This window comes from Hemiscyllium ocellatum, chromosome 12 (assembly GCF_020745735.1).
Source record: "Hemiscyllium ocellatum isolate sHemOce1 chromosome 12, sHemOce1.pat.X.cur, whole genome shotgun sequence".
In the NCBI taxonomy this organism is placed as follows: Eukaryota; Metazoa; Chordata; class Chondrichthyes; order Orectolobiformes; family Hemiscylliidae; genus Hemiscyllium; species Hemiscyllium ocellatum.
Window position 1 is genome coordinate 56212563 of NC_083412.1, and position 26157 is coordinate 56238719.

The following is a 26157-nucleotide window of genomic DNA, read 5'->3' on the forward strand; positions in this document are numbered from 1 at the left end:
CTTCAGAGTTACTACATTCTCTGAGTTGTTCTTGTCTGTCTTTCCTGATAAACTTGCTCTTTTTTGATTCAGAACCATGGGTGGCACAGTGGTGCCAAGCACCTGGGTTTGATTCCTGCCTCTGGTGCCTGTCAGTGTGGAGTTTGCACATTTTCCCTCCATCTGTGTGGGTTTCCTACAGGTGGTTCGATTTCCTCCCACATTCCAAAGATGTGCAGGTTAGGTGGATTGGCCATGCCAAATTGCCCATAGTGTTCAGGGATGTATAGATTAGGTGCATTAGTCAGGGGTAAATGTAGAGTAATAGGGTAGGGGAATGGGTCTGGTTGAATTACTCTTCAAAGGGTCAGTGTGGACTTGTTGGGCCAAATGGCCTGTTTACACACTTTAGGGATGCTGTGTAACTGCTATCATCTGCCTTTCTATTTTTACTGCTAATTAGGAAGTTCCACCCCCTACACTAGTTGAAAGGTTCCCAAAATAGAACTGCCAGGATACTGGTCCTTTTCCAGTTCAGGTGAAACCCATACGTTTTGAACAAGCCTTTTCTGCCCAAGGAAAAATTCCAATGATCCAAAAATCTGAATCCTTGTACATTGCACCACTTCTTCAGTTATTGATTATCTGCCATATATTTTTATTCCTATTTTCACTGGAGTGTAGAACCAGGAGTAAACTAGAGATTATGCTATCGTTAAGATTCTGCTTTTTAACTTTCTACATGACCTCCTATATTCACTCTGCAAAGCCCTAGCCCTTTCCCTAACTGTGTTGTTCTTCCCAATGTGTACAATAGCTTCTGGCTTCTCACTCTCCCCTTTGACAATAAACTTCAACTATTTTGAGATGATCTTCACTAGGCATTAGGAAGACAACGTACGGGTGTTTCTTCTATAATGCAATGGTTGCGTTCTTGCACAACCCGCATGATAGAAAAATTGCACATTAAAAACCAGACTAAAGTGTTGGCCGTGTAATCATATTACAGCCAACGCACATCTTAAAAGTTCACACGTTAGAAACTGTTCCCAATTCATTAATCGCATTACAGCAAGTTTGTGTTAATTTGAGCAGAATGGCCTGTACTATCCTAGATTCATGCTCGCTGCTGCAGAATCTTTCCTCTGTGCTCCTGTCAGGACAGTCACCAATAATAATTATTCTTTTAAATCTTGACAAACCCTGCTTACATAAGATGCATTCTTAGTGCCGAGGATCTGACTGCCAGTTCCATTTTCCACTGAGAGACTATTTCCTTCAACAGTACCCAAAATGAAATCTGTCTGAGAGAGGAATTGCCTTGGGAGATTTCTGAACAACCTTCTTACCATTCCTGACAGTAACCCATCTACCTGACTCATCCTGCTATGTAACCATCTCTCTAAATCTACTAACCATCACCCTGTGACTCCTATCTGTCCTCAGTGACATTAAACCTAAAAAGAAGCTCTTAAAGAATCTTCAATATTAAATAAACTACTCATCCTTATCCACAGATTTTTAATCTTAAACATGCAAAAGAGAAAAAAAATTAAACTTTTAAAATCCCTTTTTTAAAAAATCGAGCTGAAACTTTCATCAATTGAAAAAATCGTCCTCTTCAAATCCTCTGTCAGTCAGCTTTCAAATCTTTGGGTCAGAGAAAAGAGATGCTGATCCCTGATCCCTGTCATTATTTAAACAGCTGCGATGAACAAGTTGAAAATGAAAATCTTCAGAGTTCTGTCTGTGCAAACAGGAATAAAAATAATCTGTCAACACTCAACAAACACATGGACTGGCCTCTCCCACAAACTCTTGTGAGAAACAATCTCCTTTCCTTCATTTTCTTTTCTTTCCAAATATACTTTTAAATTCCAAAAATATGTTTGGAATTTCTATGGAACTTTATGGTAACAGAGAGTCATAGAGATGTACAGCATGGAAACAGACCCTTCAGTCCAACCCGTCCATGCCAACCAGATATCCCAAGCCAATCTAGTCCCACCTGCCAGCACCCGGTCCATATCCTTCCAAACCCTTCCTATTCATATACCCATCCAAATGCCTCTTAAATGTTGCAATTGTACCAGCCTCCACCACATCCTCTGGCAGCTCATTCCATACACATACCACCCTCTGTGTGAAAAAGCTGCCCCTTAGATCTCTTTCCCCTCTCACCCTAACCCTATGCCCTCTAGTTCTGGACTCCCCGACCCCGGGAAACAACTTTGTCTATTTATACTATCCTTGCCCCTCATAATTTTATAAACCTCTATAAGGTCACCCCTCAGCCTCCGACGCTCCAGGGAAAACAACTCCAGCCTGTTCAGCCTCTCTCTATAGCTCAAATCTTCCAACCCTGGCAACATCCTTGTAAATCTGCCTGAGGAAGAAAATGGGACAGCAAACAATAGGACAGCAGAAAATGGCTGCAAAACGGGTGCTGAAAATAATGAGCCTCAGTGTTAGTCACTTTTTTAATTTATTCATTCTATACTTAAAGCAATGAATTGTCCCATCTCTGCACCCTACAGAAACAATAAAGTAGGGTTAACTTAAAAAGCGTATTCTTGAGCTTCCTATGTATTGACTACTGAAGTTTGATGAAGGATTTGCAAGGACCGCAGTGTATACCCAGGATTTCACCAGTCTTAACTGAAATTATAGCAGCTTCCTTTGCTTTGCTCCAGTCATTTTTACCCTGAAAAAAATCTATTAATGGATTGAATTGTCTATTGATATTTTCTATTGTTTTTCTGAAACTTATTCCTTGTTATGACACTCCCCTTTGATTTTTTTTTAATAATTACCATTTTCAGCTCAGTGCATGCTAAAACTGGCTGACTATCTGTGTTAATATGCTGCCCTAGAAAACTGGAAGGAGATCCGCTCGTTGACATTTTCTCAAACTTGCAAAATATCACTGTTGTCAAAATTACTGTTGTTCTCATTGTTGCTGAATCCCCTAGGACTTCATGTTCTTTGAAGTATTGTTGAAGATTTTTCAACTTGTTTCCTGAAGTTAAATGTGTCAGCCATCTGTTATCGAAACCTCCTTGAAGTGGTAACATCACTGGGTTAGTAATCCAGATGCCCAATACCTGGGAGCACAAGTGCAAACCCTGCCGGTACACCATCCTCTCACTTCCATTCGGGACAGAGGTTCACCTGCTTTTCCTCCAACCTGGTTTACTCTTCCTGATACTCCCAACGTGATCTTCTCTACAGCGGGGAGACCAAAAGTAAACTAAGGGAGCACTTCACTGAGCATCTCAGCTGGGCCCACAGGGGCTGACTTGACCTCATAGTCATTGCCCATTTTAATTCCCCTTCTCACTTCCTTTCTGACATGACCATCCTAGGCCTCCTCCATTGCCACAACGAATCAAACCGCAAATTGGAGGAACAACACCTCATCTTCCTCCTGGGCAGCCTTCAACACTGAGGACTCAACATCGAGTACTCCACTTTCAAATAACCTCCCTTCGCATCCCCCGAGTCCCTTCCCTGTCCCTCCTCCTCCCTTCCATTCCTCTCAGCCAACTACTGGATTCATTCCTCCCATCAGCCAACCAGGTTGTACCCTCTACCTGTCTCCACCTATCCCCATCTCACCACCCTGCCCTCCCCCAACTCCTTTATTTGCAGCTCCCCTTACACCCACTCCCAGTCCTGAAGAAGGGTTACACCCAAAACATCAACTTCTCCACCTCCTAATGCTGCCTGGCTTGCTGTCTTCACCCAGCCTCCTGCTTGTCTACCTCAAATCCCACCTCAGCAATAGGTGAAATTTACAATTATTAAAATCTAGTAACCATGGCAAGTATCACTGATTGTTGTAGAAACTTATCTGATGCCCTTTAGAGAGGGAAATCTGCCATCTTTTCCTGGTCTGGCCTAGTTGTGACTCCAGACCCACAGTAATATAGTTTATTTTAACTTCTCTCTGAAATATCATAGCAAGTGACTTAAGTCAAGGGGAATTAGGGGTGGACAATAAATGCCAGTCTTGCAGATGACACTCATATCTCATGAAACATAAATTAAACTGATGAAAATCAGAGTGCTTTTCAATGAGTGGCTGATTCACGAGGGCAGAATTACACCAGGTGACAAGTTGTTGTTTTAGATCCAGTGAACAATCACGGAGGTAAAATGGTCGTAATGAAACAAAAGTACCAACTAACCAAGAATTCTGCGCCAAACATTTCAGTAGTTCACATGAAAAGCTGGCTCTGTTCACCTGATTTAAGATACATATATTCCCTAGTAAACAGGTCAATCTTATATCAAAGAACTCCACACCAAGTCACCCTTTATTTACGTGTGGAGAGTCCTGTCAAGTTCTGTACACGCTGAGGGCCAGCTGATAGAGTGAACAGAATCTTTTTTTAATAAATATTTTTATTGAAAACCTTTTTAATTCTTTTACAAAACATTTATGTACAAAGGAAAAAAAGCAGTACAAGCAAGGCCATAACGCAATACCATTGTTAGTAAATAACCTACTATTCTACCAAAACACATATAGCTACTTAACTTAAACTGCAAACGTATTAAATAAGTACTAAAACTGAATTTAAATAAATTAAATAATATCTCATTACTTTATTCTATCTCACTCGTCACACCTCCACTGAGCCTCCCATCCCTGGGTGCACCATCTAGAATACCAATACTCTTTATCCCCCAGTCTCCTCCTCCCAGGGCCCCACAGGCACCCATACTGATTCCCACAGCTATTCCACTGCCCAAATTAATATTGCTGATAAGTCTGCATAAATATTTTTTAAAAAGGACGCCATGTCTTGTAAAATTGCTCCGTTTTGTGGTGCACCATGTTTGTCAAGTAGTCTTGGGAGAGATGCTCCATCACCAGCCTACGCCACCCCATAAGACCTGGGGGTGGTTTCTGATGTCCAGCTCACCAGAATGTTCTTCCTCGCACAGTGGGTGGGAATATTACACAATCTCTTCCCAGAGAGGGCAAATTTGGCAACCTGATCCATGTTAATTTCAATCCCCAGATAGCCTTCAGCTCCCTTACTCTAGCATTCCATTATCTCTGGATCTTACATCGGGACCAGTAGCAGTGTGTGAGAGTGTCTATACTAATTTTACATTGGGGACACCCTGATGATACTCCTCTCTTGAACTTGTCTAGCCTCTCTGGCACCATATGAGCCCTGTGCAAGCTCTTCAATTGCATGGCCTGCACTCTGTTACATACTGAGATTTTCCTTACATTCACCCATACCTCCGATGAAATATCCTCTCCCAACTCTCAATTCCACGTCCTACAGTGTCCTTCCATGTCCCCCAGGGTGCGACCTTTCTGTAAATGATATAAGGTACTGAAAGAGCACCTGTACACCGGAGTATTCTTTTCTCCACGTCTGATTTGTAACACTGGACCTGGAGCGTGGTCTTCCTCTGTATATAGTCCCTTATCTGATAATATCGGAAAAGGTCCCTACTAGACAATCCATATTTCTGACTTAACTAACTAAATGACATCAGGACCTCCCCCTCAAATAAGTCTCCCACAAAGAAAATTGAACAGAACTTTTGATGCTCCTGTTTATATCTGTCAGCCAGGGCTCCCTGATTAGAACAGGTTAACAGCCCCAGTCAGGGAACTCATACACTTTGAGGTCCACCTGGCTGACCTCGTTACAATCACTATGTTGAGAGCTCGATTTGCAAAAAAGATACCAATAGCACATTTCAGAATGTCTCTTGAACGTATGCAATAGAATTTTGTTCTGTGATATACTGACAACAGATGACTACTTGAAAATAAGCTCATTGAGTCCCTCTGTCAACTTACTCAATTTTTGGCCTTTTGCAGCAAACCAAATTTGTTTCCATTTCAAATCACACTCCTACAATTTATAAAGACTTCAATAAGTGGAAGAGAGCATGAAGAAAGCTATGTTGCAATTGTTTAAACCATAGCTCACTATTACACCTATTATATGTAAAGGTTTCTAGATTCAAGATGCAAGGTAGAATCCAGTCAACTGGACATTTTGTGAAGCATAATTATATTACTCAGTGCAATATTCTCATATTCAGTTCAGTCTAATTACATCTTTTCACTTAAGATAACTTTTCAAGTTAGTATACTTCTTCAAATCACCTTGATATCAATCCAGTTAATAAAAGGGTTGGAATTTGGTTAATGCATGATGTAATCACACAAATAACTTTGACTGAAAAAGTGATACAAATCAAATCTTCTGTGTTTTACATCAGATTCATGAAAGTTAAGACAAATAATCTGTCTAAATTTAGTCCAGGTTGTTACTTGCATTGTTAGTAATGACGGCGTAGTGTTAAATAAATGATCATAAATCATTGTAAAATTATTTCTAACATTTATACAAATGTACACATGGAAATTAATCTTGTGAACTGCCTGCATTATTACCCTGTTCTTCAATTGTAATGCAACTTCCAAAGAGAGTGAGATTGTCAATTTGCAATGGTCTAACATCTCTGACTTAAACATGCCTGCCAATCAGACTGCAGATTCTAGAGTTACACAGTCTCTCTTATATTCACGTGTATTTGAAAATTCTTCAGAAATGGTATATTTTAACAGTCACACCATAGATGCTATGTTTTACCAGTGTAGCCATTTTCAAACAATGTTTTATACTTGTTTAAATAAACCTCACAGGTTATTGTCCAATGAGCTAAAATGGAGGCCACCATTCAGTAAACAGTGTTTTATTTCGGCAGCCTGCTGCACTTTGTACTGACGTCTATCATAGAACATTTCTGTTATTCTATTCTAAGGTTAAGGTATAGGCTATGTAAAAATATTTTCACCCAGGGAGTGGTGAGCATGTGGAATTCTCTGCTATAGACAGCAGTTGAGGCCAAAACATTTAGTGTTTTCATGAAGGAATTAGATATAGTTCTTAGGACTAAAAGGATCAAAGGGTATGAGGTGAAAGCAGAAACAGGATACTGAGTTGAGCAATCAGTCAAGATCACGTTGAAAGGCAGAGCAGACTTAAAGGATCTAATGGACTACTCCTGCTTCTTTGTTAGATGTTTCCATTTCATCTCGACAAACCATCTGATTCATAGCTTTGCCTCCCACCCCAATACCAAGTGCAATTTGACCATCTGCTGCCTCATGCAAACTCTGATACTGTTATCCTCTTCCAAATCCAACTTCATGACAGACGTTAAGTTCCAATAAAGTAAAACAATTAACTATTGGTACTGGAAATCTGAAACACACAAAAATGGACATTACTGGAGAAATTCATCAGGTCTGGCAGCATCTGTGCAGAGAAAGCAGAGCTTACATTTCGAGTCCTGGTCTGTTCTGAAGGTTCACAGTACACAAACCATAAACTGCTTTCTCTCCACAGATTCTGCCAGACCTGCTGAGTTTTTCTAGCAATTTCCATTTTTCTTTGTTATGTCCCAGTGTCTGTTTAGAAATCAAAAAGTGAATCACTGACAAATTGAGCTTTGTTTCATATTTGTGCAATTTTCTTTAATTTGTAGTGTATTCTGAAAGGATGGTTAGTTGTGTCTGTTTTATTTACAAATATTATCAAGGGAATATTAAAAAGAGTAAAGGAAGGGCCAACTTCAAGGAGAGAATACCTGCAAAGACTGTCCCATGAATAGAAGGAAGAGGAAAGTTCTGACTATAAAGTCCTTAAATTAAACAGGTTATATGTCTTACATTTGCAAAGATGATTTATATGTGGAGCGAAATAGATTGGTTTAATACTTCTGTAATCGCTTTTTGGTTCTTATTAATCTGTTATCCTGATGGCAAGAATCTGCTAGTTTGATAACTAATACAGTCTGCAGAGAATGAAAGTTGTTCTTAATTGCACTTGATTGATGCCTGGGTTAGAAAGCAGATTTGAAATAGTCATTGCAGGAGCTCATTGTAGAATATTCATTGGAACCATGAAGAGTAGAGTGGAGAACCAAAGGACAGCACTTTTAACCACCAAGGAGAGGCAGGTTTGGGTGCTTGTTAAATCCCCTCAGAGTCTAGCCTAATAAAGAACCTGATATTATCCCATCCTTTCAGTGTTTCATCAGGCAAATTAGAAAAAGATTGGCAACAGCCTTGAAGCAGTTAGGAAGGTAAATAGATTATACAAACAAATATCACTTCAAACCTGATTTCTGGTTTCAACAATCAGCAAAACAAATTCTGGAGCTGTCAGTAACTCTGTAGTAGCAGCTAGGTGAATGCACGACAGAGAGTGCTTCTTCATTGAAACCAGCAAGATGAAAGGGTTGGCTTAATCAAACTGAAGAACTCTTGACATGCCCAAGTGAGAGGCTACTGTGTTTGTAGCAATCCTTCTAGCAATCCTTGGCATACCCACTTCTGATTGTCACCCTGTTTTACATGTGACTCAGTTACAGATCAGCTTTCTGTATGACATTGAGAGCAGCACAACCTCCCATCTCTGATGAAGAGCAAAGTGATCTGGAGCACCAACACCAACAGTACCAGGGATAAGACGAGTGATGTCAATTCCGGCACCAGGTACATTCTCCTCAGCCATTTTCTGTTCCATTTAATAAGACTGTAAAAACATAGAAAATACAAGCAAGGGAAGGCCATTCAGCCCATTATGTTTACTCCACCATTCAATATGGTCACAACTGATTGTGTATCCCTATACTCCCAAACCCTTCTATACCTTTAGTGCCTAGAAATCGGTGTTCATTTTTAAAATAGTGATATGGCCTCCACAGCTTTCTGGGGAAGGGAATTCCACCCTGTAGGTGAAGAGATTCCTCCATATCTCAATCCTAAATGGGCTTCACCATATCCTGAGACTGTGATCCATTATTCTATCCCTGCATCTAGTTTATTCAGCACCGTAAGGATTTTGTGTGTTTCAGTGAGACCTCCTCTCATTCTTCTTAGCTACAGGTCTAGCTGACCAAATCTCCCCACACACGACAAACAGTTATTCCAGCCTGGTAAACGTTCACTCTATCACAGGCGTATCTTTCATAGAGTCATAGAAATGTACAGCATGGAAACAGACCCTTCGGTCCAACCCATCCATGCCAACCAGATATCCCAACCCAATCTAGTCCCACCTACCAGCAGCCGGCCCATATCCCTCCAAACTCTTCCTATTCATATTACCATCCAAATGCCTCTTAAATGTTGGAATTGTACCAGCCTCCACCACTTCCTCTGGCAACTCATTCCATACACGTGCCACTCTCTGCATGAAAAAGTTGCCCCTTAGGTCTCTTTTATAACTTTCTCCTCTCACTCTAAACCTATGCCCTCTAGTTCTGGACTCCCCCATCCTAGGGAAGAGACTTTATCCTATCCATGCCCCTCATGATTTTTTAAACCTCTATAAGGTCACACCTCAGCCTCTGATGCTTCAGGGAAAACAGCCCTAGCCCACTCAACCTCACCCTATAGGTCAAATACTCCAATCCTGGCAATATCCTTGTAAATCTTTTCTGAACCCTTTCAAGTTTCACAACATGTTTTTGATAGGAAGGAGATCAGAATTGCAGGCAATATTCCAACAGTGGCCTGACCAATGTCCTGTGCAGCCGCAACATGACCTCCTAACTCCTGTACTTAATACTCTGACCAGTTAAAAAAAAGCATACCAAATGCCTTCTTCACTATCCTATCTACCTGCGACTCCACTTTCAAGGAGCTATGAACATGCACTTCGTTCAGCAACACTCCCTAGGACCTTACCATTAAGTGTATAAATCCTGCTAAGATTTGCTTTCCCAAAATGCAGCACCTCACATTTATCTGAATTAAATTCCATCTGCCACTTCTCAGCTCATTAGCCCATCTGGTCGAGATCCTGTTGTAATCTGAGGTAACCCTCTTCGCTGTCCACTACACCTCCAATTTTGGTGTAATCTGCAAATTTACTAACTGTACCTCTTACACTCGCATCCTTAGGTAAGGAGACTAAAACTGCACACAATACTCTGTGCATTCTCACCAATGTCCTTTATAACTGCAGTGCGATTGCCTTGCTCCTCTACTCACATCCTCTTGCAATGAAGACCAACATACCAGTTTCCTATCTAGCTGCTTGCTGAACCTGCATACTCGCTTTCAGCAACTGGTGTACAAGGAAGCTTGCCTTTGTATATCAACATTTCCCAATCTGCCACCATTTAAACAACACCATATCATTGTTTTTTTCCCTTTGGAATGGACTTGACACACCCATATAGTTAACATCTCAACTTGTCTAAAGGTTCTTTAAATCCTGCGCTCCACTTACAGTTTCTCCAAGTTTATGTTGTCAGCAAATCTGGAAATATTTAGAAATGAATCCCTCATCTAAAAGATTATGATATATTGTGAATACCTGGGGTCCAAGCACTGATTCTGTGGTACTCCCCCATAGGTACTGCCTTCCAATCTGACAAAACATTATTCCTACTGTTTCTAGTCTCCAACCAATTCTCAATCCATGTCAGTTTTTTGCTATTAATCCCATATGCTTTAATTTTGCCCACTAATCTTGTTTTTGACTTTATCAAGAGCTTACTAAAAATCCAAATGCACAATATTCCTAATCTATTCTGAGTTATATCCTCAGGAAATTCGAATAGTTTGACAAACCCATTTCATAAATCCAAGTTGACTATATCTCATCTTGTTGATAGCTTCTAACTATTGCATCCTTTATAACAAACTCTGGCATTTTATCAGTCTCTGATATTAGGCTAACCAGTGTGTAATTCCCTGTTTTCACCCTCGCTTTTTAAATAATGAGGTAATATTTACCACCATCTAAACTATTGGAACTGTACCAGGGTCTACAGATCATGGCTGATCTTATTTGTCACTTTAAATCTACATCCCATTCCTACTCCTGATAACCTTTTGCAATGTCATTTAACAAGAATTCGTACCTTTGCCTTAAAAATACTCAAAGACTCTGCTTTCCCCACCTTTTCAGAAAGAGTTCCAAAGACACAGAAAATAGTTTTCTAAATCGTGGGCCGAAGGGCCTGTTCTGTGCTGTACTTTTCTATGTTCTATGTTCTAAATGGATAACTGTCTATTTTTAAACAATGACACTTAATTATGGATTCCTTGACAAAAGGAAACCTCCCCTCCACAGTCAACTTGTCAAGATCCTTCATATTTCAATCAAGTTGTTTCTTACTCTTACTCAGGCTCCGCACAAACCTAGCCTGACCAACCTTTCAAAATATTAGTCTAATAAACCTTCCATGAACTGCTTTCAATACATTTGAACCCTTTTTTCATAGTTACTTTACCAAGTGAAATGCTGCGATTGACAAGAATGTGAAGTGATAGCTTTTCCTGGTCATGGTCACACAGGTTCATTTGGGACTTTGATTAGAACAATTTCAGAACTGTGGCAGGAAGAGAAATCTTACCAGCAGGATTCAGACATGAAAGTTCTGGAAAACGTGGGCACAGACTTTAACAATGCCTTTCTGTGGGCTGATTGTAACTAATGCAAGATTAATGGTTAGATTGTTCTCTGCCTGAAAAAGGTATGACAAGGTATGTTGAAAATAGGAATAGCTGTATTAATATTGAATCACTTTGAAGCAAAGGATTTTTTCAGCTAATAAATAGGTAGGAAGATCTACCAACATTTAATCTGTAATGATGGGGTTCACCGAAGGAAGAATGTTAGCTAGAACAAGAGCCAAACTCCCCATTCTTTGTACATTGCCATGGAAACGTTATTAACAACCTGAACAGCTCAAGTATGACAATTTAACATGTTCTCTGAAACCAGCATAGAACACTTCCATACAACTTTAAATTGATTGAAGACATTTTTTTAAGGAGCTGCCAGGAACGGCTAAAGATAATAAAGGACAACATAGTGGCAGCAATAGCATTGCAACAGATAAGGCCGACCTCCTTCTATACCAAAATTGGTTTTACAGCCAAACCAAAACTAATTCCAAAGCAAATCCTGATAAATGCAATATAATAAAAGTTAAAAATCTCACAACACCAGGTTATAGTCCAACAAGTTTATTTGGAAGCATTAGCTTTTGGAGCGCTGCTCCTTCATCAGGTGGTTGTGGGGAATAAGATCGTAAGACACAGAATTTATAGCAAAAGTTTACAGTGTGTTTTAATGAAATTATATATTGAAAAAGACCTGAATTGTTTGTTAAGTTTCTCACCTTTCAGAATGAACATGTTGGTTTCAGTTCTTTCATATGTAAATCCCAGAACTTTCCTAAAGTTACATTCTCAAGTGAACTTTAACAATTGGTGTCATGGCAGCCCAGATGATGAATTGAACGTGTGAGGTGCCCTGTGTGAGGCTGGCTGTGCCACAATGTTCAGACAGATTCTATTCTAAAAAATGGATTTACAGAATCTTACATGGATTCATACAGTTTTTGAGCAAAATAAAATGTAATTCTGCAAGTACAAATTCACCCCATGTCTGGGTGTGTGTGTGTGTGTGTGTGTGTGTGTGTGTCTGTGCTGGGGGGGTGGGGTGGTTATGAGTGTCTGTGAGAGAGTGTGTGTATGTGTGAGAGTGTGAGTTTAAAGGGGTATAAGTCTGTAAGTGGCCAAGCAGAGGTTGGTGGCCAAGTTCGGTACCCATGGGAATGGCCTCAACCTGGACTTTGTATTCAGGTCACATTACAGGTGACCCCACTGCACTACACAGACACACAGACATGCACACATACACAGACACAGACACACAAACACTCCTACACACACTCCTACAGGCCCATAAATTCACGCAGACCCTCTCTCATACACTCACACATACACTCCCACACTTACATGCACACTCTCACAGACTTATATCCCTTTACACTCACACTCATTTACACTTATAACCGCTACCCTCTCCCACACACACACACACACACACACATATATGTTTGTGGGGTGAATTTGTACTTGCAGAATTAATTTTATTTTGCTCAAAAACTGCATGAATTCACATAAAATTCTGTAAATCTGTTTTTTAGATTAGAATCAGTCTGACCATTGTGGAACAGACAATCTCACACAGGGTACATCACTCCCTAAATGCATTATCTGGACCGACATGACACCAATTGTTAAAGTGCACTTGTTAATGTAACTTTTAAAAAGTTCTGCAATTTGCATATGAAAGAACTGAAACCAACATGTTCATTCTGAAAGATGAGAGACTTAACAAACAATCCAGGTCTTTTTCAATATATAATTTCAGTTACATCACATTGTGAACTTTTACTATAAATTCTGTCTTTACGATGTTATACTCCACAACCACCACACTCCAGTCCAACACTGCCATGTCCAAATCAATATAATAAGTTTTATTTAACAGAATAAACTGAATGATTTAGAAGTGTTATTTAGTGCCACCTACTGGATATAACAGTATTACAATTCACCACGAAAGAACTTTTACACACGTTTTGTTGAATTGTATCAAAGTGAATATTAATAGTGGTTAATGGTTGCCAAGGTTTCAAAGTGATTAGTTTGAATTTCATGGAAAATCTAAATCCTTTGATTCCTCATCAATGCTACATTCATCCGTATGAAGGCAACCTCCCAAAAGGCTCCCAAAGTATAGAAGCTTTCCAGCCCTATGTCCCATTTAACCATTAGCTCAATAATGCTGCCTGTCCACATGGCAATCCTAGAAACTGCAACATAACATCAAGAGTTGGTGCATGTGGGTCTTGATAAAATATGCTATGAATGATGTTTATCCAATCACCTTTTCTGTTTGAAGTTGGATGCTGGGTTCTGTCAAATCCGTAAGACCATTAGACGCAGAAGCAGACCATTCCGCCCATTGAGTCTACTCTGCAATTCAATGAGTTCATGACTGATCTGATCGATTCCACTTTCTTTCTTTATTCTCATAACTCTTGATTCTAATAGATTAAAAATCTATTCATCTGAGCCTTGGATGTACTTAATAACCCAGCCACAACATCCTACTGTGATAAAGAATTGCAGATATTCACAACTCTCGGTGAAGAATTTCCTTCTCACGGCTTTAGCTCTATCTCAAATAAACGGCCCCCTATTCTTAGATTGTGCCCTTTGGTCCTAGATTCTCCCACAAGAGGAAACAACTTTTTGACAGCTACTCTGTCTAGTCCTCTAAGAACCTTGTGTGCTTCAGTAAGGTCACTTCTTGTTCTGCTACATTCCAATGAGCATAGGCCCAACTTCCTCAGCCTCAGCTCATACAGCCGTTCATCCATAACTGGTTTCAGCCTAGTGGAGTTTCTTTATTCTGCTTCCAATGCTAGTACTGTATATCTATCCTTAGATAAGGGAACTGATGAAAATGGGTGCCATGATGGCTCAGTAGTCAGCACTTCTGCCTCACAGTGCCAGGGACCTGAGTTAAATTCCACCCTTGGCAGACTGTAAAGAGTTTTCACATTTTCCCTGTGACTGTGTGAGTTTCCTGTCTGCTCTGGTTTCTCCCACAGTCCAAAGACATGCAGGTTAAGTGAATTGGCTATGCTAAATTATGCAGGCTACATTGGTTAACCATGGGAAATGCAGGGTTATAGCTTGGGTGGTTTGCTCTTCAGGAGGTCGGTGTGGACCTAAAGGGCTGAATGGCCTACTTCCCCACTGTAGGGATCCTATGGTCCAATTTAAGGACCCTCTTGCTCCTGATTATTTAACATTTTTATTAAGCATTTCGCAAAATGGCAATGTTTTCAAACAATCCCAAAACAAAACAAATGCTTGAAATGTGAACTAGAGAGTTTCAGGTTGGTGACCTTTCTGAATTTCGCAATGCCAGACCAGCTGAGTATTTCTAGCAAGTTTTGTTTTTACTCTACTTGAAGTTGATTGAAGGATTGCTTAGTTTTTGTCTGTAGCAATGTTACTTCCATTGTTTAGCATGCATACAATTCTGTGTAATAAAAACATAACATTTATTTTGATGTAAGAGGCCTGATAGGCAAGGCAGATAAACTGACAACATCAATGGGAACATGGAACTGGAATATCGTAGCTAAACATGACTAAGAGAGGGACAGAACTGGCAGCTTAATGTTCTGGGGTATCGATGCTATAGGAAGAATAGAAGAGGAAGCAAGAGAGGAGGAAGTGTGTTTTTTTTGATTAGGGAAAACATCTTGGCAGTACTTAGAGAGGATATTCCTGAGGGAGCAGTCAGTGAAGCTATATGGGTGGAACTGAGAAATAAAGGGGTGATCACTTTGATGGGATTATACTATATGCCTCTCCAATAGTCAGTGGGAAATTAAGGAGCAAAACTGTAGAGCGATCACACTTAGCTATAAGAATAAGAATTATAATAGCAGAGGTTTTTAACTTTCCAAACATAGACTAGGACTGCAATAGTGTTAAGGGTTTGGATGGGGAGGAATTTAAGTGTGTGAAAGAAAACTTTCTCAATCAACATGTAGATTAGCCCTACTAGAGAAGGGGCAAAATTCGACCTCCTCTTGGTAAATGAAGTAGGGCAAATAACTGAGGTGTTAGTCAAGGAGTACTTTGGGACCAGTGACCACAACCCTATTAGTCTAACATAGTTATGGAAAAGGATGGCCACAAGTTAAGGTTCCAAATTGGGGCAGGGCCAATTTTGGTGGTATTAAGACATGAACTTTCAAATAATTATTGGAGGAGGCTACTCCCAGGTAAAGGGACAGTTGGAACGAGATAACAAGAATTCAGAGACAGCACGTTCCTGTTAACATGAAGAACAATGCTGACAGGAGTAGGGAACACTGGATGACTTGAGACATTGAGGCTCTGAAATTGAGGTCAAGAAATAGGAGGCATATGTCAGATTTAGACAGCTGGGATCAAGTGAATCCCTTGAGGATAGGGGATGTAGGAATACACTTCAGGGAAATCAGGCAGGTTAAAAGTGGACATGAGATTGCTTTGGTGGATAAGGTAAAAGAAAATCCAAAGAGATTCTGCAAGTACATTACGGGCTAAAGAATGACTAGGGAGACAAATATGTGGAGCGACAGCAGATTGTCGAGATCCTGAACAAATATTTCTAGTCAGTTTTTACCATGGAATTCATAGAAGCTTGGAAACTTCGCAAAATAGTAATATCTTGAAAAAAGAAGTCCACACTGCAGAAGAGATGGTGCTGGAGGTCTCAAAATGCATATATTTAACTTGGTACCTGATGAAGCATATCCCAGGACATTTTGGGAAATTAGTGAAGAAATAGCGAGGCCCTTAGTAGAGATATTTGTATCAACAGCCACAGTTCAGGTCCTAGAAGACTGGAGGGTAGTGAATGTTGTGCCATTATTAAGAAAGGCTGCATGGAAAAGCCAGGAAACTACACTAGCGATTCTAATGTCAGTAATGAGTAAGTTGTGAGGGGATTCTGAGAGACAGAATCTACATGCATTTGGAAAGATAAGGACTGATCAGGGATAGTCAGCATGGCTTTGTGCATAGGAAATCATGTCTCACAAATTTGATTGAGTTTTTTTTTGGAAGAGGTGACCAAAAAGATAAAGGCAGAGCAGTAGATGTTGTCCAGGTGGACTTCAGCAAGGTCTTAGTCAAGGTTCTGCATAATAGACTGGTTAGTAAAGTTAGATCACATGGGATCCAGAGAAAACTAACTAAATACAAAATTAGCGTGCTGGTAGGAGACAGAGGAGGGTGGTAGAGGGTTGTTATACAGACTGGGGGCCTGTGATCAGCAATATGTTGTGAGGAATGGTGCTGGGTCCACTTTTTTTTTGTCATTAATAAAGATGGTATGGATGAGAATATAGGAGGTATGGTTAGTAAGTTTGTAAATGACAATAAAATTGGTGGTATAGTAAACAGTATAGTACAATGAATCTTGATCAACTGGGCCAAGAAATGGCATATGGAGTTTAATTCTGATAAATGGAAGGTGCTACATTTTGGTAACCCAAACCAGGGCACAACTTAGTAAATGGTAGGGCTCTGGGGACTGTTGCTGAACAGAGAAACCCAGAGATTCAGATACATAGTTCCTTGAAAATGGTACCACAAGCAGACAGAATGATGAAGAAACATTTGGCACACTTGCCTTCCACAGTAAGAGCACTGAGTACAGGAATTGAGACATCATGTTATGGCTATATAATACACTGGTAAGGCAACATTTGGAATAGTGTACAATTCTGGTCAGCCTGCTATAGGAAGGAAGTTATTAAACTGGAAAGGATGTGAAAAAGATTTACAAGGATATTACCGGGACTGGAGGGTTTGAGTTATAAGGAGGCTAGATTGTTTGGAACTTTTTCCCCGGAGCATACGAGTCTGAGTGGTGATCTTAAAGAGGTTTATAAAATTACAAGGGGCATTGGGCTTATTTCAATTCTACTGCTCCTCAGATGCTGCCTGACCTGCTGTGCTTTTCCAGTGCCACACATTTTGACCATGAGGTCAAGATGTACAACCAAGGTCATTTCTCTAAGGTAGGAGAGTCCAAAACAAGAGGGCATAAGGTTAAGGTGAAAGGAGAAGGATTCAAGACTCCTGAGGGGCAATTTTTTTTTCTTACACAGAGGATCTTGCATATGTGAACAAGTTGCCAGAGGTAGTGGTAGAGGCTGGGACAATTTCAACATTTAAGTGACATTTGGACATGTACGTGCATAGGAAGGACTTAGAGGAATGTGGGCCAAATGCAGACAAATGGGACTAGTTTGATTTAGGAACTTGGTTGACATGGATTACTTGGGCTAAAGGGTCTGATTCCAAAGTGTTTGATTCTATGCTGGTTCCTTCTCTCTCCATATAAGCTAACATTTCATGAAATGACTTCAGAACCGAATTCTATGTCATGGTTTAACAAGGTCATTTTTACGAATGTTTGATGCTGCTCCTCATTGAACAATGTGATTTGATGGTCATGATGTTAAGGGCATGCCTGACTATTCTGGTATACAATTTTGCCCCTGCTGATCACCAAAATGTAAAGAATTCTCAGTTTTGAACTGCTAGTTCTATTATTCTGTCCCACATAGAGTGGTTGTGACACATAGCTCAGCGTGAAGTTGGATTGTCGATGGTAGAAATGTCAATTTCACCCAAGCTTTTATAAGAAACAAAGATCTTTCAGTAAAACAAAACACTGATCATTGTAATTAAAGACAAAAAAAAGTAACCTTAATCATTTTATTACAAAATAAGTCATTTAAGAAACAATTTTGTTAGAAAACCTATTGATGCATGCCTATTTAATATTTTTGAGAAGGTAAAATAACTGCTAAAACCATTTCAGAAACAAAAATCAGAGTAATTGATTGTCTTCATTTTGTTTTCTTTTATAGTTAACCTTATACTTTGCACTGTTTTCTGTTAATTTGTTCCCGTGTATACAGCCTTATAGTTTCTAACACAATAATGAGAAATATTTTAAATACCATTCCAAAGATCCTATCAATCATACTGAATATTTCCAACATTGTTTTTATTTTAGCATCCAGTACTTGCTTTTGTATTTTTTCAGATCAAAATTTAGAAAATGTTTGATCTGCTGTTTACTGTCAGAAAGTTTTACTAAATACAAATGATTAATACATTTTTAGAATTCTTTGTACATTTAAGCACTATAATAAAAATTCACAGAATCCATACAGTCTCACGTATATCAACGAAAAATGCTTTTAACAAGGTACTTTGCTTTGTAAAGTTCATTTAATAGTCATTCAACTAATCTTTTAATTCAGTTTATACGCACTAATTAAATCAAGTACTTTTAATTTTACTTTTCATCTACAATTTAATCCAAAATTAATGCTTAACAAAACATTCTGGAACTAGTCAACACGGTGGCACATTCCATTAACAAACACTGCATTATTTTTAATGAACTCAGGGATTGTACCTCCCAAATTATTACTCCACAAATAATTACCAGTATTAGAACTGACCTCATTTGGAAATGCTATAAAGCTATACAGAAACAAGACCAACCAAGATAACAGTCTCCTGAAATAGGCATTAAACTACACTGGAGTACTACTTTACAACAGTATATTTGCACAATCAAGTACATTTATTTCAATGTCATGTCACAGAGGCAGACAAAGTACTTGTTCAGTTACTTTCATTATTTGTTTTCATGGTAAGAGATTTTCAAGTAATTGTTACTATAATAAGAAATGCTATTACTGAAATATAATAGAATAGGAGCAATGGAATAAATATGAGCATATGTAATGGTTGAGATTTTACTCAGGATTAACAGGAAAATTATCAGTGCATGAACAGTAAAAACAGAAACCTGGAGGTTGCTGTCAGAGATGCTCTGCTCCTTCATACGCAGTACCCAGAGGGTGTAAAGTTACAGTACCTGTCACTAGTTACCAAGTAAACACACCAGAAAAGGTTCAGGCTTTCACATTCTGGTGTGAAATTTTGAAGAGTGTAATAAATTTAATGCCAAAAAAACTATGAATTTAGTCATCAAAGAATTTTTAAAAAATTAATACTTCCCTTTATTTCAATTCCATGTTAACTATCAAACTTTTTTTTTCAGCTTTTAGTAGATAATCTTACATTGAATTAAATTTGTATGAAAATACTGTCTGGTTAAAGCTGTGTCTCTCCATAAAGATTCCTCAATCTGGTCTGTTGATGATGTAGTGCTGCTAATCCTGCTCCTTGTAGGTCTCAGATCCTTTATAGAGGTCCCTCGCTGATGAGTCTTTAGTAACCATAAGTTGCTATTCAAAAGGTCCACAAACAGACCAAGGCAGCTGTAAGATTGAGTGCTGTTCCTTTGGCATCAATTGGGAAATCTGAGTTTGTGCAATTTAACCATAAGATTTTTCGGAGTTAGCTTAATTTAAAGCCAAATCAGTAATTCCGGAATTGTGACTTGAAAAGGCTGGGATTGCACAATGCTGATAATGGCCATGGAAGAATGGCTGACTTACATTTCCAAGTCAATGCAAGTTAAGTACGAATTCACATTCATTAAAAAAGGAATCATTTGTGATTGTAAACTAAAAACAATTTTTAGAAGGAATCTTCATCTGTTTCTGAATCAGTGTTTGGTTTGGTCAATCTCTCCAATTCCTCACCATCCTAAAAGTTAAAACAATGAAAGAGGGAGAGAAAAAAAAACAGCCTTTATAGTTTAAATAAAATCAAGAGGCAAAAACAAAAAATGCTGGAAACATTCAGTTCTGGCAGCATACGTGGAGACAGGAAGAGAGGTAATGTTTCAGTTTTGGCAAAAGGTCATCAATCTGGAATGTTAATAATATTAGCTGCTCCACAGATGCTGCCAGACCTACCAAGTATTTCCACCATCTGCTGTCATTCAGATTTGCAACATATGTAGAATTTCACTTCTCAAAATGCATTATGTTAACTTCACATTACATTGCCTCATTACATTTACTGATGACACTTGTATAAACTCTGCAGTTCATGCACAATAGCCAAAAAAACAATAGGGCCATCGATCCATAAGCCCAGGAGATATCAACTGTTTGTAGTTATGTGTGTTAGCAAGTCTTATTTTTACATGAATGGGACAATGTGAACTCCCAGTTAAAGTGGTGAATCTGAGGAGGATTCTGGAATTGTCAGAGCTAATGGGATGCAGTATGAGGTTTTGAAGGTAAGTTTGGTGTTAACTAAGATGGTCAAACAGTTCCAATATTACCAAGATGAGAGCATAGGCATTTTTGAATTTAATTTTCAACTTTTGAAAGATAAATTGTATTATTATTCAAAGATCTAATTTTAAAAAACGTATAACATGGCAGGCCAAATATATTGCAAGTTTCAATGAAAAGATACAAAAGGTATCTAGTTACAAATAAAACTATTCTTGCAACAAATAAAATGCTGAACACTCCTTTGCTTCTGTGAAGTGTTTCTAAATGTCATGCCTCCTTTGCAAAACTTCAGCAAATTAACTGCCATTTTTCAATGCAATTCTTTGGTATGGTTTAGGTTTCACGTGAGTGAATAATTTTTTGTGTTCTTGAAACTGAAGCACTACCTTCTGAACTTGTATGATGGCATTGTGAGATTAAAATTGTTAAGGGAAACCTTTTTCTGCAGTCATAACTGAAGATTCGTCATGTTTACAGAAACACCAGTAAAATGAGCAACACAGAAGCATAGAGCAGATTTGTGGCATTGCTGCAGCGGTAATAAGAACTAGTTGGTTCATTTCAGTCTCAGGCAGCTAATACGTGATAAAGCAGTCAACTGTCAGAAGTCTCCAGAAAGAAGTCTTGCTTGGTTAAAGAATGGTATGACATGCAGCAGTGTGAGCTAAGTATTCCTACTGTTACTACTAATGTGTTTCGTCTGCAAACCTCGTCAAATTCTACTTGCATTGTATATATTGGAGAACCACAAAAGCTATGCATTGCTGATAAATAAATTCTGTCCTCTTAGTAGCCAGCTGAAGTCATTCAGGATACCAGTGAAGACTAGAAGTACTTTCCATTCTGTACCATCATCTAATTCTATTCTATGCTCAACCTGCCTGTGGTTTCACTCATGAAACACAAATCTTGGAAATATGAAAGAAGTTAGTCAGCCTCAATGTAAATGGTTAATGTTTCTGGTAAAACACTTCATTATAAATAGCAAATAAAAGATAAGCATCTATAGCTGAAAAAGGAATGTGAGATAGGGAAATAACAGATGATCACAAAGAACATTAATGGGTTTAATGAACTGCAATACTTAAGAGAAAACCATTAGAGATAAAAAAAACTTTTTTATTGTAATGTTTTTCTAATTCTTGAGAAGTTATAACATATAAAGGAAAAAGGGGCTAAATTTAAATGAGAAAGGCTTCAAAGAGAACACAATGGGAACAAACTGTAGGTTCCCTTTACATTCTGTCTTGATGTGCATTTCTAGCATTTCGCTGTTTTAGTTTCAGATTCAGACTGATATCTACAGTTCTTTTTTATTTCTGACCTGTAACCTTTCATAATTAAATACCAAAAACTAATGAGTGGATTTGTTTTAATCTCACTTTCATTTGTGACAGCATTATATGATGGTACCTTGCTTTTTACGTAACTCAATTTATCAAATTTCTGGTCATGTATTAAATATAACAACTTCAGCAGAGGTCTTGGAGAACATTAAAGTTAACCCTGACCAAAAAAGAGCAAGTTTAAAAAAAAATCCACAAACAAAATTGCTAATGAGTGCATAAAACACATCCATCTTCAACTTGTATCTCAATATGCATGCAAATACTTCTTACTAACTTCACACTGTAAATCATCAACAGTAACATGAAAGTGAAAGAATTTCTAAGTTTGGTTAGCATATATTAATGCATAAAAATATAATTAATACAATGGTGAAGATTGGTTTTGTTTCTTTTGTGATTACTTTGAGCAATAGAACATAGGGACTACTCACCCCACTGGAACGTTCCAGAAGTTCACCATTTATAACCTTGAATCTTTCTTGCTGTAACATGTATGCAGGGTCATTTATTCTGCTGGCATTGTATATAAATATTGTCAGCAATATCACCGGAACCTCTAAGAAGAAGCTCAAGGAAGGTGTAAAATCAAATGTAAAGATAGATACTGCAGTAATAATGACAGTTATTATTTGGGCAGTGAGGACATGAAACATGTTGTCTTTGAATTTCAGAATAAAAGCCACAGACAATCCAAAGGCAGCAGTTATAAAAATTAAAGCCACAGAAAACATATTGTGTCCATAGAAGAAGCCACAGTTCTGGATGTGGACACGGGATTTAGATCGAAGTAGTAATAGCAGACTATTAAATATAACTCCAAAAAGGTACAGTTTACTATTCTGGATAAAAATACTTTCAGTCAGCTGATCTCCTTCTTTCAGCATTTTCTCATTGTAGATATTAGCCATGGAAGAGATAAAACACTGAATAATTATGAAGAGATGGCCAAATCCAAGGTTAAAGCTTTTTAGTGAACTTATGTTCCATTTCAAAGCTGGTAATAAAATTAGCGTGGAATTGATCTCCAACTGATGCTGTAAATTTTTATCCTGCGATGAAACAAATGGAATGCAGCTATTCGAAGCATTAAAGTGCATTGTGTGATTTAATGTATGCTTTGCCACAACATTTTGGGTTACTCCAGACCCTGCTACGAGAGCTACGATGGAAAGGAATAAAATCACGAGTGATGCCCACTGCACTGAGGACAGGCGCCGCCTATTGGAAAATAGAAGCACATTATTATTACATGCTTAGTTTGCTTGATGTGGATGAAAGAACATAATTAAGGGATGTAAAAAGCCATTTAGTCTCCCATCATTATCACAAAAAGCAAAATACTTTTACCTCAAAAAACACCAGAATTTTGGAACAACTTAACAATTTGTTTTTAATATAGCCAGACTCTATTACTATGATTTGACAGAAATTATCATTTGCTAAGCAAAGACATTTTTAAAAGACTCCAGAATGATTTCAGGGAGCCGGTATGGCACCCACACAATGCAATATTAGATTCTTGTGAATACAATAACTCACTACAGGACCAGAGCAAAAATGCATAACCAGACTGGTATAAGCAGCGGGTAGTAGAGTCACAGCAGTTTTACCAGACCATTGGGCTGGTCTCTCATTACAGAGAGATGACTAGTGGTGGTTCAACCTGAGAGTCACCACACCCAGGGTGAGGGGAGAGGATGAGAAAGAGAATCCTTCATGGTAACCTCAGCGAGTAAGGAATTGAACTCACACCATTGGTGTCACTCTGCATCTCAAACCAACCAGCCATCCAGCCAAATGAGCTAAATCAACCCCCACATTATGCAAAGTAACAGCATAAATAATGTTTCCATAAAAAAGATATTTTAAAAATTATAATTTGGAAATAAATACAAATGATAAGGGATCATGTGTATCAGTGTATACAGTTAAAACGGTGCAAACCTTGCAAGGTTACACAAATCAAATTCAGATAACAGTTAAGATTATCTTATGGAACCAGTCTTCTGGCTCTGCACAGTTTCATTTTTAACATTAGCAGTCATAATAAAATCCACAAAATAAATACGCCCTGAGGTGATAGAATCTAAAGAAAACTTGAGACAATTCAAAACATAAAACTGGTGGATTAAGTTGTTAACTCAACTACTACAATCAATTATTACTTTGTAAAAGGTAGAAACTTTAATAAGCTTAATGTCAAAATGCAATTCACCAAATATTAATTAAACTTGTATCTCCTTATTCCTTAATTTCTATACTTTATATTGTATTAATTCCTTGAATAGTTTTCAACTTTCACATGTCTACTTTATTGAAATAGCTTGTATCATTCTAAAGTGCATAGGCTATTTAATGACTTGATTTTGTATGTACTCAAACTATTTAAAATTGATTTGTACTGATTTCTCAATAGAATTCTTTGGGAAGGAAAACTAATTTTATTTACATAAAATGAATTTAGGTTCAAATCTAGTTGATCGATTTACAACTGGATCACATGCCCCAAAATCGTGTTTAAAGCAAATAATACACAGAACAATCTCAGTTATTCGAATGTCAATTATACAAATTTCGGATTATCTGAACAAGATCTCAAGGTCCTGGAAAAAACATTATCTGTTAACCAAACAATCAGTTATCTGAAAAGTTATCTGAATAAAATACTTCCCACCTGTCTCGTTCGGATAACTGATGTCGTTTTGGGTATATCAGAATTCATGGTTCACTAACAAAACAACAGCAAAGACTGGTTTAAAGTGTGGCTTGTTAGAGCGCAATAGCCAAAGCAGATTAAACAATATACCTTTGTTTTATATGGAGAAATTTCAGCCTATAGCAACCAATGTTTGACATGGATTATCTAAACAATGCATGAACCCAGCGTGACTTTCTTTTCTATTGAAGTCATTTACAGGATAGTCAGTGGTATAATGAAGGGTAATGTTACGAGGCTAGTCATCCAGAGCCTGACGCTAATGCTGTGGCTACCATGTAATCACTGTCAATTGTCAGTAAACCCCATCTAGTTCACTAATGTCACTAATAGAAATCTGACATCCCTACTTGGTCTGGACTGAATATGAACCCAGATCCACAGTGGACTGATTCATAACTCCCACTGAAATGGTGTAAGCAACGGGTTTCAGTCTCGATACAATGTCTTATGCACTGAATGAATCTGGACAACCGTCGATATCAACCTAAGCAGAGGAAATAATGACAGAAAAACCCAGTGCTGTCAAACCTGCAAAGTCCTCTTTATTAAAGTCTGGATGCTTGTGCCAAAATAGAGAGAGCAATCCAAAAGCTTGACATTGTAAGTCATGATTCTGAGAGTGAGAGTATGGCCCAGATACCACAATCGGACCAGATCCAGAGGTAGTGACACAGTGGTGTACAATTAGGAGGAAGGTTGCCCTGGGAGTCCTCAGTATTTACTCTAGATCTGCTGAAGTATAATAGCATCCAGTCAAACATGCACAAGGAAGTCTTCTGCTGATTGTTACCTAATGCTTCCCTCTTGGCTGATGTGACATGGCATTTGGAAGAAAAGGATGGCAAGGACACACAATGTATACTGGTGGGCAGCTTCAATGTCCATGATCAGAAGTGGATTGGTAGCACCATTACTAACTGAGCTGCCAGGCTGGGCTGATGGCAAGTGATGAGGGCATCGAGGGGAAAATCCCACTTAACCTCATCCTCACCAATCAATTTGTCGCAGATAGCCTGACAGGAATGATAATTACACAGTTATTACAGAGATAATTACTCAGCATATTCAAAAAGAACAGGTACCCTATGAATAAAATCCACCAATTAGACACAAACACAAAACACGTCCAGAAACCCTAGCCACTTTCCCCTACATCAAAGACACCTCGGAAATGACTGCCAGACTACTCAGACTCATTGGCATCATGGTAGCCCACAAACCCAGCAACACACTAAGACAGCAGCTAATGAACTTGAAAGACCCTATACAGACAACAAGCAAAACTAATGTCATTCACAAAGTACCTTGCAAGAACTGTAACAAACACTATGTTGGACTAAGGCAGAAAAGTAGCCACCAGGATACATGAACATCAACTAGCCACAAAAAGACATGACCCTCTCTCACTAGTATCCTGACATTCGGATGAGAAAGGACACCATTTCGACTGGGACAACACATCCATCCTAGGACAAGCCAAACAGAGAC

General features: G+C 38.5%; 1 protein-coding gene across 3 annotated transcripts in view; it reads right to left on the reverse strand.

Moving 5' to 3' along the window:
- Nucleotides 1-18192: 18192 nt before the first annotated feature.
- The window catches only part of slc35a5 (solute carrier family 35 member A5), a 29772-nt gene continuing 21807 nt past the window's right edge, over nt 18193-26157 (reverse strand). For all 3 annotated transcript variants that reach the window (XM_060833566.1, XM_060833565.1, XM_060833567.1), the window contains 2 exons: nt 22382-23168; nt 18193-20059 (listed from right to left, as the gene is read on the reverse strand). In XM_060833566.1, coding sequence (XP_060689549.1) covers nt 19991-20059; nt 22382-23168 — 856 coding nt within the window. In that variant the 3' untranslated portion in view covers nt 18193-19990. The remainder of the gene's footprint in view (nt 20060-22381; nt 23169-26157) is intronic.